At 36.4% G+C, this 14,232-nt stretch overlaps 1 protein-coding gene across 2 annotated transcripts in view; it reads right to left on the bottom strand.

Annotated features, from left to right (window-relative positions):
- Positions 1-1,280: 1,280 nt before the first annotated feature.
- The window catches only part of SLC30A9 (solute carrier family 30 member 9), a 56,920-nt gene continuing 43,968 nt past the window's right edge, over positions 1,281-14,232 (bottom strand). Inside the window, exons 15-19 of one of the 2 annotated variants that reach the window (XM_045531732.1) lie at positions 10,979-11,144; positions 8,571-8,700; positions 6,625-6,738; positions 2,654-2,739; positions 1,281-2,567 (exon numbers count right to left, since the gene is read on the bottom strand). In XM_045531732.1, coding sequence (XP_045387688.1) covers positions 2,695-2,739; positions 6,625-6,738; positions 8,571-8,700; positions 10,979-11,144 — 455 coding nt within the window. In that variant the 3' untranslated portion in view covers positions 1,281-2,567; positions 2,654-2,694. The remainder of the gene's footprint in view (positions 2,568-2,653; positions 2,740-6,624; positions 6,739-8,570; positions 8,701-10,978; positions 11,145-14,232) is intronic. The other variant, XM_045531733.1, reaches the window with a different exon arrangement.

Below are 14,232 nucleotides of genomic sequence, written 5' to 3'. Positions count from 1 at the left end.
ACTCAGGGCGGCTGCTACCTACAGCCGATGTGAAACCCACCGTAAGCTGAGGCTGAATACAGGTGCAGACGCTCTCTGACATATACCAGGGTTACGTACCGGTAAACCCATCATAACACGTGGAAAAATCATTACACTGAACCATGGTAAGTCAGGGACCATTTGTATACTCACCTCTGACAGGCCCCAGACTTGAGACCCTTGACTGCTCCTCCTCTCTGTCTAACATTACTTTTTCCTTGAAAATATGAAGATCTATATGCTTAAATACTCAAATGTTATGCACCAGAGACAAAGAAACAGTAATTTAGAAAAAGAAAACAAGAAACCTGAAAAATTGAATGTTATCTTATTTTCCAAGAAAGAAGCCCAAATACCCTAGTTTTAAAATTCAAATTTGAGTCTATTCTGAAAGAGGAGAAAAGTCATACATTTCCAAATTCCATAGAAACATTCAAAATCCTAGATGTGTTACACTTCTTTATGTCAAATTTTATATAAATGAATTTCAACATATCAGTGCAGAACAGAACTAGAAAGAAAAGACACCAACATAAATCTTCAATTATTATTTAAGAATGTTATGAATTCAACCAAAATCAGATCATAAAACTCAAAGAAATATCAGAAATTGGCCTTTTTAAGGAAATCCTAAAAAAATTTACCATTTGGAATAACTTCTATACATCAACCTTGAGAATCTTTTTTAAAATGAGTTAATTATTCTTGTCTAGCTCTGTGAAATTTTTCTGAGTAATTTCACTGGGAGGAAACTGGATTCAATTTGGTACTTTCCCATATGGTACAACACGGAGTAACAACTGGCAGGCAAGACGGCGGAGGGAGAGAGTAGACAAAGTACAGGACGGTAAGACAAATTTTTTTAAAGTAGGGGTGGCTGGGCGCAGTGACTCACACCTGTAATCCCAGCACTTTGGGAGGCTGAGGTGGGAGGATCATGTGAGCTCATGGGTTGTAAACTGCCGTGAGTTATGATCACACCACAACACTCCAGCCTGGGCAACAGAGTGAGACTCTGTCTTTAGGTAAAAAAAAAAAAAAAGTAGGGGTAAGGAATTTGAAACTGTAAGTACAAAGAATCAAATTATATAAATATATAAAACAAATTTTTCTATCTTAAAAAAAATTAGAATGCTATTTCACTTAAAATGTGTAGCGTGCAAAATGCTCTGTAACAGTGAAAAAGAAAAATACACCAATGTAAATTCTCACAATTTTCCAGTAAATGACATTTCTGGGTCAAAAATCACCATTACAAGCCCTTTAATCAAAGATTTATTTTTTGTTTCCAGCATTACAATTTGCTATAATTCATAAACTTCCATCTCAGTAAGTTTTACGATACCTCACACAGGTAGTTAGGTCCACATGTTAAGTACTCACTTACTCCAGCAAAGAGACCACCCGGCCGTCATTCTCACGTGGCCAATGTTTACCGCTACCTGAACGTTTTAAAGTGCAGATGAGCTGTTTTGATGGAGACAGGTATAGTTTTTCACTACATTTTCAATTATGAGACTTGCATGTTTTTCCACCTTGGTAACTTATGGTCATTAGGAAGCTATTTACTTACATACTATGTTACAGCCAATATATCATGCTAAATGCCCACTTGTAACTGCAACAAACTCATAGACACACTATTGACTATGTTATACAAAATCATGACCATAAGTTTCAGTGTAAGAGATTTACTTGTCTCTATCTTAAAGCAAGAAATATCCCACAGTTCAGATTTACATAAGTAGTGCCTCTTTTTAAATAAATTAAAAATAAAATGCTATCCTGTCTGTAAAAATTATAAATATTTCTAGTCCATTTTACAGAATGTTAACATGGTCATAAATGTATTATCTCCCAGTAAATAAACATTATGGCACTGAAGCCAGTTTAAAAAAAAAAGTCATCACACTGGCCCATGGAAATATCTAGGATTGTTTTTTATCTCCTAACATTAGAAAAAGTAAACCAAATAAGGGAAAAAAGCCAAGAAGAAAAAGAAATTTTACAAAATGGCAACTCCTATGACCTAAAAGAGTGTACAATAATGCCTACATTCAACTCAGTAAACTAAGCCATTTCTGGAATGAATGTTTGTGGATAACCAGGTTAGGAGAGTGTTCTCAGCACTCAGGTCAGAATCACAGGGGATACAGAAATAATTTCCACATTTCATAAGGAAAGACAGACTCTGAAACGGATGGGCTGTTTAAAAACCACATACCAAGATTTATCCAGAATATTCACAATTGGCATTTTGATGGAGTGAAATCTTCAGTGGCATCAGAATTAAAAATCACAATCCTGTGTGGACGCCACTTATTTTTACCAACGTGAAGAAAGGAAACATGATTGCAAAGTACAACGCACATGGACAGGCTAAAATGAGAAATTATGAACAATTTTAGTAACCAAACTCTTCCCTATGGAAGCATAAAAACATGATTTTCTAATTGATTCAACCTGTAATGTGTCTCTCAGATGTAAGAAGCAGATTTCATTCTGTGGCCTGTTGAACTGCTCTTTACATAAAGTATTTCCTCCACCTTAAAAAACAAAAGGCTTCTGAGTGGCACTGAGGCCTCCAGTGTGGGAGAGGAGGACACGGGCTTTGCAGAGCGGCTGTACGTACTTGTTTCCAAGGCCTCCACCACGTGACTCATCCCATCGAATCTAGAGTATCTCCAAATCTACATGTCGGATTTCAGGATTTCGTTTCTGGAAGGAAAAGTCACCACCATGTTATTCACAGCAAAATAAAATCTTCTGCTTCTTTTTATTCCTTTTTATCACTAGAGCCACTGAAAACATGTGGTCAAGCTATTTCACTATAGCATACTAACACGAGGACTATATGCATAAGAAACAAGATCAGTAAGTGAACAGACACACCATAAACAGTACGGTTAACAGTCCCACCTCCCTGAGTTGGTTCATGTGCTCATTAATACAGAAATGCACAAGTACGTGCCAAGCATTCCAAATCACTGAAAATATGCTTTAAATGTGGTGAAAGGAAAATTACTGCAAAACAATAATAATCAGAAAGAGTAAACTGATAATCACTCATTTTATATACTTCAGCAACAACAACTACAGTCTTGAGCTGGGCACCGTGCTAGAAAAGGGAGCTATGATTATGAAATAAGACTCTGCTCCTGACCCTGAAGGACTCAAGTTAAACACCCACCTACAAGTTAAAGTATTAGAGCCGATAATAAAAAGTTAAAATGTATTGAGTACGTGCTCATGTGTCAAGTACTGTGCTGAGGGACTTTATGGGGCACACATGCATGTATGTTTTAAAATCCTCATAATAACCTAATTATTATTTCCATTTTACATATGGGAAAACTAAGGTTTGGAGACACTACCCTGTGCAAAGTCACACTGCTAGTAAGTCATGGAGGCAGGACAGATTCCAGGCCTGACTCCAGACCCCAGGCTCCTGTTACTGGCAACAAAATGAGAGAGCAATCGCTTTTGCTCATGAGATCCAGAAAGACTTCAATCAGGACAGACTATCTAAGCTAGGTTTGAACGTGGGGAGTCGCGAGCAAAGACGGGGAGCCCGGGAAGCGCGCACTGGCCCTACAGCAGAGTCACGCAGAAGCCGCAGAAAGGGCAGGGCCATGATGAGGCTGGAAACAGCAGCAGAAAGCAGGTTTGTAGAAACGTTACGTGCTAGCTTACAAAACTTCAGCTGAACAACAAACTCCATCTATTATCATATGTCCGCTCTGTGCCGGCCACTCAAGCAGACAACAACGAACAGGAAACAGTGCTTGCCAATGGACACGTGTCTACAAGTGAGGTGATACAGGTAATAAGTAGGCAATTACAACACTCTTCTTCAGAGTAAAGGTTTGGGGTTTCTTTTTCTTATGAGTGAGTACACACAGGAAGGACGCCTAAATCAATTCGAGGGGAACTAAAATGTAATAAAATGTAATATAATAATGTGAGAGTGGAGGAGAAAAAGGTGCATATAAAAGAACTAAATCTACAGCCGTTAAGAGGAACAGCATAAGACTTTTATGTAGAAATATGGCAATAAATAAAAACATACTAAAAGTATTAAAATTGGTTGTCTCTGAGAAGTAAGATTAAGGAATGAGCAGGGTGATACTTGTGTTATAATCTTTTCAGTTGTTTGACTTCATAAGAAATCTTGTGCATTTGATAAAAACTGCAGAAGTAAATCAACAAGGGGAGAAATGCTCCTGTAAGTGATTCTGATAATCAATCAGGATGAACAATTCCTGGCTTAAAAGTAACATCCTAGAACTACGTTCACATTATTTGTACTCAAGGAATTCAGTTATAAAACTGAAATCTGGTGTAACACTGGAGTTCTGCTCTAGGCAGAACTTCCCACTGAGCGGACGCAGGGATTCTTCTCACCAATCACTTGCTGCCCAGGCGGGCCTGGCTGCTCTCCTCCTGGACCCTAACGTGAGCACGGTCAGGGACCCCAAACATGGAGGGCACACTTTTTCCTCACCTTTTTCTCTATTTGAAACTATTCCCTGTCTCTAGAGCTCCTTACATTCAATATGGAATAAAAAACTATTTCTCCAGATACAAATGAAACTGAATTTTATTTTCCTACTCCATTCAACTCCTATATATCCTAATCTGACTTGAAAAATTTAGATGTATAGGGCAAGTCTGACATTATTCTATTTAAAAATCACTACATAACAAATGTATACTGATAAAAACTTTATCTCAAGAAAAAACCTAAAAACTTTACTCTGCTTTTTAAATCAAGTTTTCAGAGAGAAAACTAATCAAATTTGTAACATACATGTGCACAATACAGAGCAGACACACACACGTGTTTGCTGCATGAATACACGAATAAAAGAAACAGGATTAATGTCCTTAAAATTCAATGTTTACTGCCTAGCAAGGCATCACGTGCATAGTAGAAACTGATATTTGTCAAAAAAAAAAAATCTGAAAATCAATAATCGGTGTCCAACTTATAATTTTCATTCATTTATTCAACAAATACTGTCAAATATACTATATCCCATGCACTGCTCAATGTCAATTAGACTATTTTATATACCAGAGAGAATTTATTCCAATACTCATACCAAGAGAAAAATCAAATTATATAGTTTATTTTCCAATGCTACAGACTCAAGAAAATGTAATAGGAAGATGCAACTAGAGAAACAAACACAAAGTGAAGAGCAGAGCATTTAACTGGAACAAATGAGGGATGTGCAGACTGCTGTGGCAGCCTCCGAATTCCAATGGAATCATTTCACTAACGCAGAAACCTTCGTGGAGGGATGTGGGAGGAGGGTGTGTCCACACTCTGATGCACAGAAGCAGGACAAAAAAAAATTTATGTTAATAGTTCAAAGAACTTCAAAATAATAGTAAGGTAAGTTTTATAATTCTCATTTTGTAATGAGAATTTATGAATTAGTCTCTATTAATTTTAACATCATTACTTAGAACTATGCAAGTTCTAAAATTTTAAGCCAAAAGTATCATCTATTCTAATACTCAATGGCATTACTCAACAGAGATGGCTATACTGGTACAGAATTATATTAATGAGTGACCTTCCAAAGTAATTCAATAATAATTAAAATTTAAACTTGGATGGCAACCATGAGATACCAAAAATGAGAGCTTATGCCAGTGTACAAAGTTTTGTGTCCAAAAGAAAATCAGCTTATTTTCACGAATATGAACCACAACTGCATCCATGCAATTCCTTTTGGTTTGGTACCTCAACTATGAAGAACTTTCCTTTGACTTAAGATTAATAATACTTTATTACTTTAAACCAGAGATGTTTCCACCTGAATGTATGAATTAAACTTAGCTTCCTGGTTTGACAGACTTATATAATTCAAAAACACTATTAATGATTTAGTAGCATTTAATTTAAGTACAAAGGTAGCTAAACAAAAACAATAAGCTTATCCGATTGTGATAAGAATAAATACAGTTGAGAATGACCAATTTGGTAATATTTTTTTTAGAGACAGAGTCTTACTCTGTTGCTCAGGCTGGAGTGCAGTAGTGGTAGGATCATAGCTCACTACAACCTCGAATTCCTGGGCTCAAAGGATCCTCCTGCCTCAGCCTCTCAAGTAGCTAGAACTACGGGTACATGCCACCATGCCTTGCTAATTTTTTTTTGATTTTTAAATTTTTGTTTGTAGAGCTGGGGTCTCGCTACTATGTTGCCCAGACTGGTCTCAAACTTCTGGCCTCAGCTCTTGTCCTTCGCTAAGAAAGAGCAAGGTTCCTAGAAAACTTTCAAAATACTTCTAATTTAAAAACAAACAAAAAATCTTTTGATTATTTTGGAGACTAAACAGGCAATACAAAATAGTGGTTATAAGTGTAGAATTTGGAACTTAATAACATAGTTCAAATCACAACTATCCTATGTCCTTGGGTAAACTATCCAACTTCTCTAACCCAACCATGTTCTTGCTTATAAATCCCTACACGTGGGGCTCCTGAGAGTGTAGGAGAATGCATGTGATGCACTCAGTGTCCGATGTAGGTAAGTACCAAAATATCAGTTACCATTATCATTACATTATTTTTATGAATACATCTTACTTTCAGTTCCTTCTCAAGTCTATCTACTTCAGCTCCTAAAGTATCAATAATATTTTCTCCATGTTTAAGCATAAAAGTCTCTAGCTCTTCAGGAGTTTTCACTTCTTGAATTTCCTATAAAGAAAATGAAAGCAAGAACAAATTAATTTCTAAAAAATTCTTGACAATTCCTTTAAAAAAAACTTATAATACCATTAAATTTAATGGGAAAAAAAAACAACTTTAAGCCATAGGCAATGGATTCGCTATTTCCAAACGCTACACTAATTTTGCACTACAACATTAGTAGGAAAAGAATAGAGTATTCAAGAAATGGTGTCAGAACAATCATTTTCTCGTGAGGAAAAAGTATTAAATCCCTACCTCAGACTATTAAACAAATAATTCTAAGTGGATTGAAGACCTAAGGGTAAAAAGCAAACCACAAAACTTTTAGAAGAAGAGAATATTTTTATGATAATGGGATATGGAAGGATTTTTCATGCAAGATAATAAAAAACACAGAGGAAAAGATTACAAATTTGACATTAAAATTAAAAACCACAATTAAATCTTCTGTACAACAACAGAGTGAAAAGTCAAACTAAAAAAAGGTATTTGCATATGTACAACTGTGGAAGAATTAGTACTGAGCATATTAAAAATAAAATGCTTAAAATCTGTCAGAATAATAAAAATTAACTAAGAACAAATTAAAAAGCAAGAAGCAATGTAGAGGAAATTTCAATAGTCAGTGAACTTCAATGTTTATTAACCTCACTACTCCGAAAAATAAAAACAAGATACTATTTCACACCTATCATATTTTCAAAAATTTCAAAACTCTACCAATACAACCTGGTAAAAATATGAAGCAACAGAAACTTTGATACACAATGGTGGCAGTTAAATTGACACACTTGGAAGAACAATTTGGCAATTCTCCAGGGAAGCTGAAGATAAGCACACTCAATGGCTGACCTGTTTTAAGTCTAGCTGTCCATACACTACCTTAAAGGAACTTCTGCACGTGTGCACAAGGAAACATGTATGTGCACAAGGAGAATGCCACCATGGCACTGTTTCCTAAGGGTCCATCAGAAAGAGACAGGATAGACAAATCGCAGTGCATGCACAGGATTAGATATTATATAACAACGAAAGTAAATTAACTAGAGACACATAAATTAACATGGAACAATCCCCAAAACATGCTGCTAAGCAAATTGTAGAGAGATACATAGAGTATGATACCATTTATACCACTGTTACATTTTATGCTAAAAATTGCTGAAAAGTATAAAAATCTGAATGGAAATGATAGGTACCAAATTTAACATAATGTCTAATTCTAAGAATAGAGAAAGAATAGGATCTAGAAAGAGACAATGGGGGCCTGAACTGTTTTTGTCACGATTTACTTCTCTAGACCTTAAACAAGGACAAAATGTAACATGACAAAATACTAAGATTTGACGAAGGCCAGGTAGTAGCCTCTGTGCTATTCATTGTATTATCTTCTGTAAGTTCTCTTTTAAATTATTCTTAATAAAAAAGCATGGATTCTGGAGTCGGATCTAGATTCCCATCGGACGCCATATATACGGCTCTGCAACTCTGGGCAAGTTAGCTGATCTCTGTGTCTCCATTTGCCTACATGCTAAAATGAAAATGCCATTTCTTTACCCCACAGGGTTGCTGACAGTAAAAATTAGATAAAACAGATAAAATGCCTGGCACTTAACAAGCACTTAATAGTAAGTTTGTTCTTCTGCTATCTCCCTTGAACCACACTATAGTAAATAAAAAGATTTGTGTCAAATTTCAGAACCTAAGAAGCTGAGAGCTGAAGTGACTTTAAGATCTGTTTAAAAAAAAAAGATGATTTATTTTGTTTACTTTAAAAGTAATTTTTCTAAACCTCAGCCCTTCAGCTATATATGAAAATGATAAATATATAAACTTACTTGTAGCATTTGATCAAAATCTTGTTTTTCCAAATATGATCTTGTAACAACTCGTCCATCGAAATCTACTTCTGCCTTAAATCTTACTTTACCCAATCCCAGATCTGTGGCTTTGACATCATGAATTGCCCTGCAATCAACAACAATGCACACAAATTTATACACATGCATCACATACGTACACACATATATACTTTAATAGCACAAAGTCTAGAATTCTTGTTTTGTTTCCTGCTAGTGATGGAAAATGGACTAAGATGGCTTCAGAGCATTCACCGTTAAGTGTCACCTATCGTTGTCCAAGGTTTGCTGTCCATTTAGATTTCTTTGCACAATGCCATACAAAGGCACCAACTGAACAAATACTATTTTATGGTAATCTGTATACATATGAGTTATAAAGCTTGGGTAGGAAAAATCACTAACTCAAAGTCGCTTTTCTAAAATGCTACCGTGATATCCCATAAACCTTTTTCCCTGTATCTACTGAACAATTTCCTAAATACCATTCACAAAAGAAAAATTTTTTTTGATAATAGTGTTCTAGAGTATACTAATCACTTTTATATTCACTGGCTTCTTTGAAAGTCTTCATACAGTGCTATGAAGTTCTCTACTGGAATGAGGTTAACGATACTAACAACTACCGCAGGGGACGAGGTAGTGGGGACACTGAGCCAACACGTGCACGAAACGCTTAGTACAGCACCAGCGACAAGGCAGGCCTCTCCGAGCGGCTCTCGTCATGTTGTAGGGTAGCACCTTTACTTTACAGATGCTAAGACGGTCCCAGAGGGGCATGCGACCTGCTCAAGGTAACCTCAGTAAACTTGAAAGGACAGAAAATAATACAAAGTATGTTCTCTGACCACAATGAAATAAAACAAAGCAATAACAGAAATAAATTTGGTAAACTCACAAATATGTAGAAACTAAACAATATACAAAAAGAAATCAAAAAGGAAATAAGAAAATATGGTAAGATGACTAAAAATGATATAACAGGCCAGGCACAGTGGCTCAAGCCTGTAATCCTAGCACTCTGGGAGGCTGAGGCAGGAGGATCACTTGAGCCCAGGAGTTGGAGGTTGCTGTGAGCTATGAAGATGCCACAGCACCCTAGCTGGGGCAACACAGTGAGACTGTCTCAAAAAAAAAAAAAAAAAAAAAAAGTATACACACACACATAGACACACACACACACACACACACACACACACACACACACACACACACACACACACACACACACACACACACACACACCATACCAATATTTATGGGATGCAGAGAAAACAGTACTTCAAAAAACACATATATATAGCTACAAATGTCTATATTAAAAGCAATATATCAAAACTTAACCTACCATCTTAAGACACTAGATGTCTTCAAAAGAGAAAACTAAACCATTAAAAGTTACTAAGTCTGGTACTGATTTTAGGAATGCTCAACTTCTGAGTGGGGTGGAGGCAGGGATGGGGGGGTGGGAGAAGAACATTCAACTTCTAATCTTTTTTAAGAGACTGGGACTCACCGTGTGACCCAGGCTGGAGCGCAGTGGCTGTTCACAGGCACGATCATGGTGCGCTACAGCCTCGAACTCCTGACCTCAAACAATCCTCCTGCCTCAGCCTCCCAAGTAGCTACGCCTACAGGCATGTGTCACCATGCCCAGCTCTGAATGCATAATCTTGACCTAATGAGGCAACTACTTCTCAAGATTAAACGTATAGAGCATAGAATATAAATCTAGTCATCACTAATACGTTGTATTAATTCAGATATATAGGTCATTTTTAAAAGATTTAACTTAAAGATTTCAAGTATAACCCAGAAGAAAAATACCTTCTTATTTTAAAGTTTGAAAAAAATATATACATAGCTAGTGGAAAATCAGGATTTCAGAAGTTTGTTCTTTTACTTTGTTACAAAACTATAATGCTGCTGAATTTCACTGAAAAGTTCTATTAGAACTCTGTATCTCTTCTACTGATTACCTCCTAAGTCTTCAGTTCTTTAGTCTTACACGGTTTAAAAGATAAGGAAAAAAATTTTTAATAAGCTAAAACAGAGTCTGTTTTCAAAAGAAATATACATGATATTTAATTTGGTAATCATTTTCCCATCAATAAAAATATTTTAAAATATGTTCAATTAGTAATTGCAATACAAATATAAGGTAAATAAAAAGTTTAAATATATAGAATTTAAAAGCAAACTTTCAAGGAGTTTCCTAAATGTATTCTTGCTTCCCTCTAAGATTATAATTCTGAAAAGTAACAGATTTTAAAAAGTTCTGAAGGCTAGGAACCCAAAACTCCCTCTGGCAGCATTTACAAACCAAGCCTTCCTCTTTTTCGGCATGTTTTCTGTGAGCCTTGGCAGCAGCCCTGGGCAAGGCTGACCTGACAGACGGGTCGTTCTCCAGGAGCTCGGTCAGCCGCTGCACCTGCTCGGGCTGGATGGACCGCCCCAGCAGCGCCTCCGTGTTCGTGTAGATGAGGAAGGCTGAGACCACGCCCAGCAGGGTGCCCACCCCCAGAGAACCCAGGCTGTCGTACAGTGGATTGCCTAAATAAAGCACACGAGAAACCAGGAAATACACATTTGCTATTATCCCAATGACCTTTAGAGAGCAAAGAGCCGAAACTAGTAAATCAAGGCACTTGAAACTTATTCCTAATTCTTTTAATTACTTCCTTTAATGACTCCTAATAGTTTTACTATGCTACAAAATGCGGATGATACAGCTTGCTTCGTATCACTTAAGAGTATTATTCAATTTAACTGTTTAAGATGCTTTTTGCATCTGGTCATGACACGGGTTAGGAGCACTTTCAGATTAGAGACACCATATACACAATGACATAATGAAGGATACATTTCTTTTAGATTTATCAATAGTACTTTTCCTACACCAGACATACAAAATAACTGAAATCAAAAGGTCAAAGAAACCACCATTTTTTTCTTATTTTGACCAATGTTCTGTGAGAGAAGCCCTACCAAAAATAATATGAGTGACTCTCTTCTCATTCAACCAATGATTATACACAGTACCATTCTAGATACAAAAGAGAGAAATTAATTCGTTACATGCTATGAGCACCTCAAGGTAGGAGTTCTCAAGTGTGTTTCCTGGACTGGCAGCACCAGTATCACTGGACAGAAATGCAGATTCTTAGGGCTCATCCCAGACCTTCTGAATCAGAAATTCTGGAGCTGAGGGGTTAGTATTGTACATTTCCCCAAGGCCGCCAGGTGATTCGAACATTTGCCTTAGACTGTCAGGGCTTAGTTCTCTCCCAGAACCAGAGAGAAAGGATGGTTTACTATCTATGAATGTACAGGTAATATTTATACAGCAAACACCAATAAATATTATTAATATATTTTAAATCTTTGTAATAAATTTTACACAGTATCTTTTTATTCCAAAGATGAAATACCATATATTTAACTACTTTAATGCTTGATAAAACACATATTTTGCTAAAAAATCTTAATTTATATACTAGTTTTATTAACATTTAATCAAAATTTAACACTAAAAAGTAAACTCATTTATCCACAGTAAGTGTTAAAAATAATCCTTTGTAAAACATAATCCACTAAATGGTTTGTAATTATTTGGCTCAAAACCAAATATAGTTCTTTAGAAATCCAGAAGAATTATTTTTATTTAAAAATATACTTGCATGTAAATAATCCTACAGAAATCACAGGAATATTAGCTGGAAGAAAACATTTTTTAAAGAAAACATTTCTTGGTGTGTTACTCAATGTAACTTAAATAAATTAGTTAACTGAATAAAATTTAATTCATGTGAAACATAAATATACTTTTATAAGTTCAATTTGATTGGTTTCTATTATTATGTAAAATAAAATAAATCTATTAAAAGCTGACTCACGCTCACTTCAGCAGGATATACAGTGTAATTGGAAGGATCAGGAGAAATTTAGCATGATCTCTGTGCAAATGACATACAAATTCATACAGCGTTCTGTATTTTTTTAAAAAGTTGACTTAAGTCATACTTTTCATAAGCCTAAAATTTTGCTAATAATTCATATACAAAAAGCATCTAAAACTAAAAGGCCAACCAGAAAAACAATACTTTTTACAAATATTTAGGATCATAATGAGTATCAGAGAATACTGATACAACAGTTTTAAAATGTGAGTCCAAAATGAGAAAGTCTATTCATACTTCACACCATTTGAAGAAATAATGAAGAACTGTGGAAGCTCATCATCTAAAATTATTTTGAATATATAAGAACAAATGGGGAAGGATGAAAAAACTTCCATTCCAAGAGAATTCCAACTTCATAAATTGAGTGTTTTCATACCAAATGGCTCTTTTGCTCTAGAACATAAAAATGAAATGGAGTTTCTGTCTTCTCGTTTACTTGCATTGTCCTGGCCCCAAACACTTAACCAGCCACCACAATGAGGATGGAACCAACTCAGAGAGTTAAGCAAACAGGAAGGCAATGGCAGTTATTACTGGCAGTAAGAGCAGAAAAAGACAAATGAAGAAGAGCCACAACACTCAGTAAGTCCTCACTGAACACTGTTAATACATGTTCTCGGAAACTGAGACTTTAAGAGAAACAATTATGTATAAAGAAACCACCAGAAACAAGAGTTGTTACTACAGCATGTTTCTGGTCACAAAAACATCATCAAATTCTCAAATAAAGACCCCAAACACTTCTAATATTAAACATTGAAATATATGTGAGATACACATACATTTAATAAAAATTGATAAAAACTAAGCAAGATAATTATTTACCCAATTTTTGGTGCATCAGTGAGTGAGGTGGTCACAGTGGTGGTGGGTTACATCAAGGAATAAATGTTTGCAAAGCAAAAACTGCAAGGAGCACCCACCACCCCGGAGTTCAGAAACAATCACAAACGCAGGGGGTTCCCTGAGTACAATGTCATGACTGTTGTCTACTTTGTGAATTTTTATTTGACAATAATTTTTATTTATTCAATTATTTTCCAACCTGCTTATTGCAGTTCAGGGTCACAGGTGGCCAGAACCTGTCCCGGCAGCTCAGGGCACAAGGAAAGAAACCACCCCCAGCAGGACGCCATTCCCTCAGGGCACTCTCACACCCACAGTCACTCACACCGAGACACGCCAGTGAAGCTAACGTGCACGGCTCTGGGATGTGGGAGGAAACTGGAATACCTGGAAAAAACCCATACAGACACGGGAGAACATGTCAACTCCTCACAAACATGGGGAGAACACGCCAACTCCACACAGACATGGGGAGAACACACCAACTCCACACAGACATGGGGAGAACATGCCAACTCCACACAGACATGGGGAGAACATACCAACTCCACACAGACATGGGGAGAACACGTCAACTGCACACAGACGTGGGGAGAACATGCTAACTCCTCAGACATGGGGAGAACACGCCAACTCCACACAGACATGGGGAGAACACACCAACTCCACAAAGACATGGGGAGAACATGCCAACTCCACACAGACATGGGGAGAACACACCAACTCTACACAGACAGTGGCCCCAGCCAGGAAATGACTGTTTTTTTTCCATCAACCTTATAATGAAACAACGTTGAATGAAACAATGTTTTCTAAGGACCTGCTGTATATTT

This window comes from Lemur catta, chromosome 19 (assembly GCF_020740605.2).
Source record: "Lemur catta isolate mLemCat1 chromosome 19, mLemCat1.pri, whole genome shotgun sequence".
NCBI lineage: Eukaryota > Metazoa > Chordata > Mammalia > Primates > Lemuridae > Lemur > Lemur catta.
The sequence above is the reverse complement of the archived record's forward strand: the minus strand, read 5'-3'. Positions and strand labels throughout refer to the sequence as shown.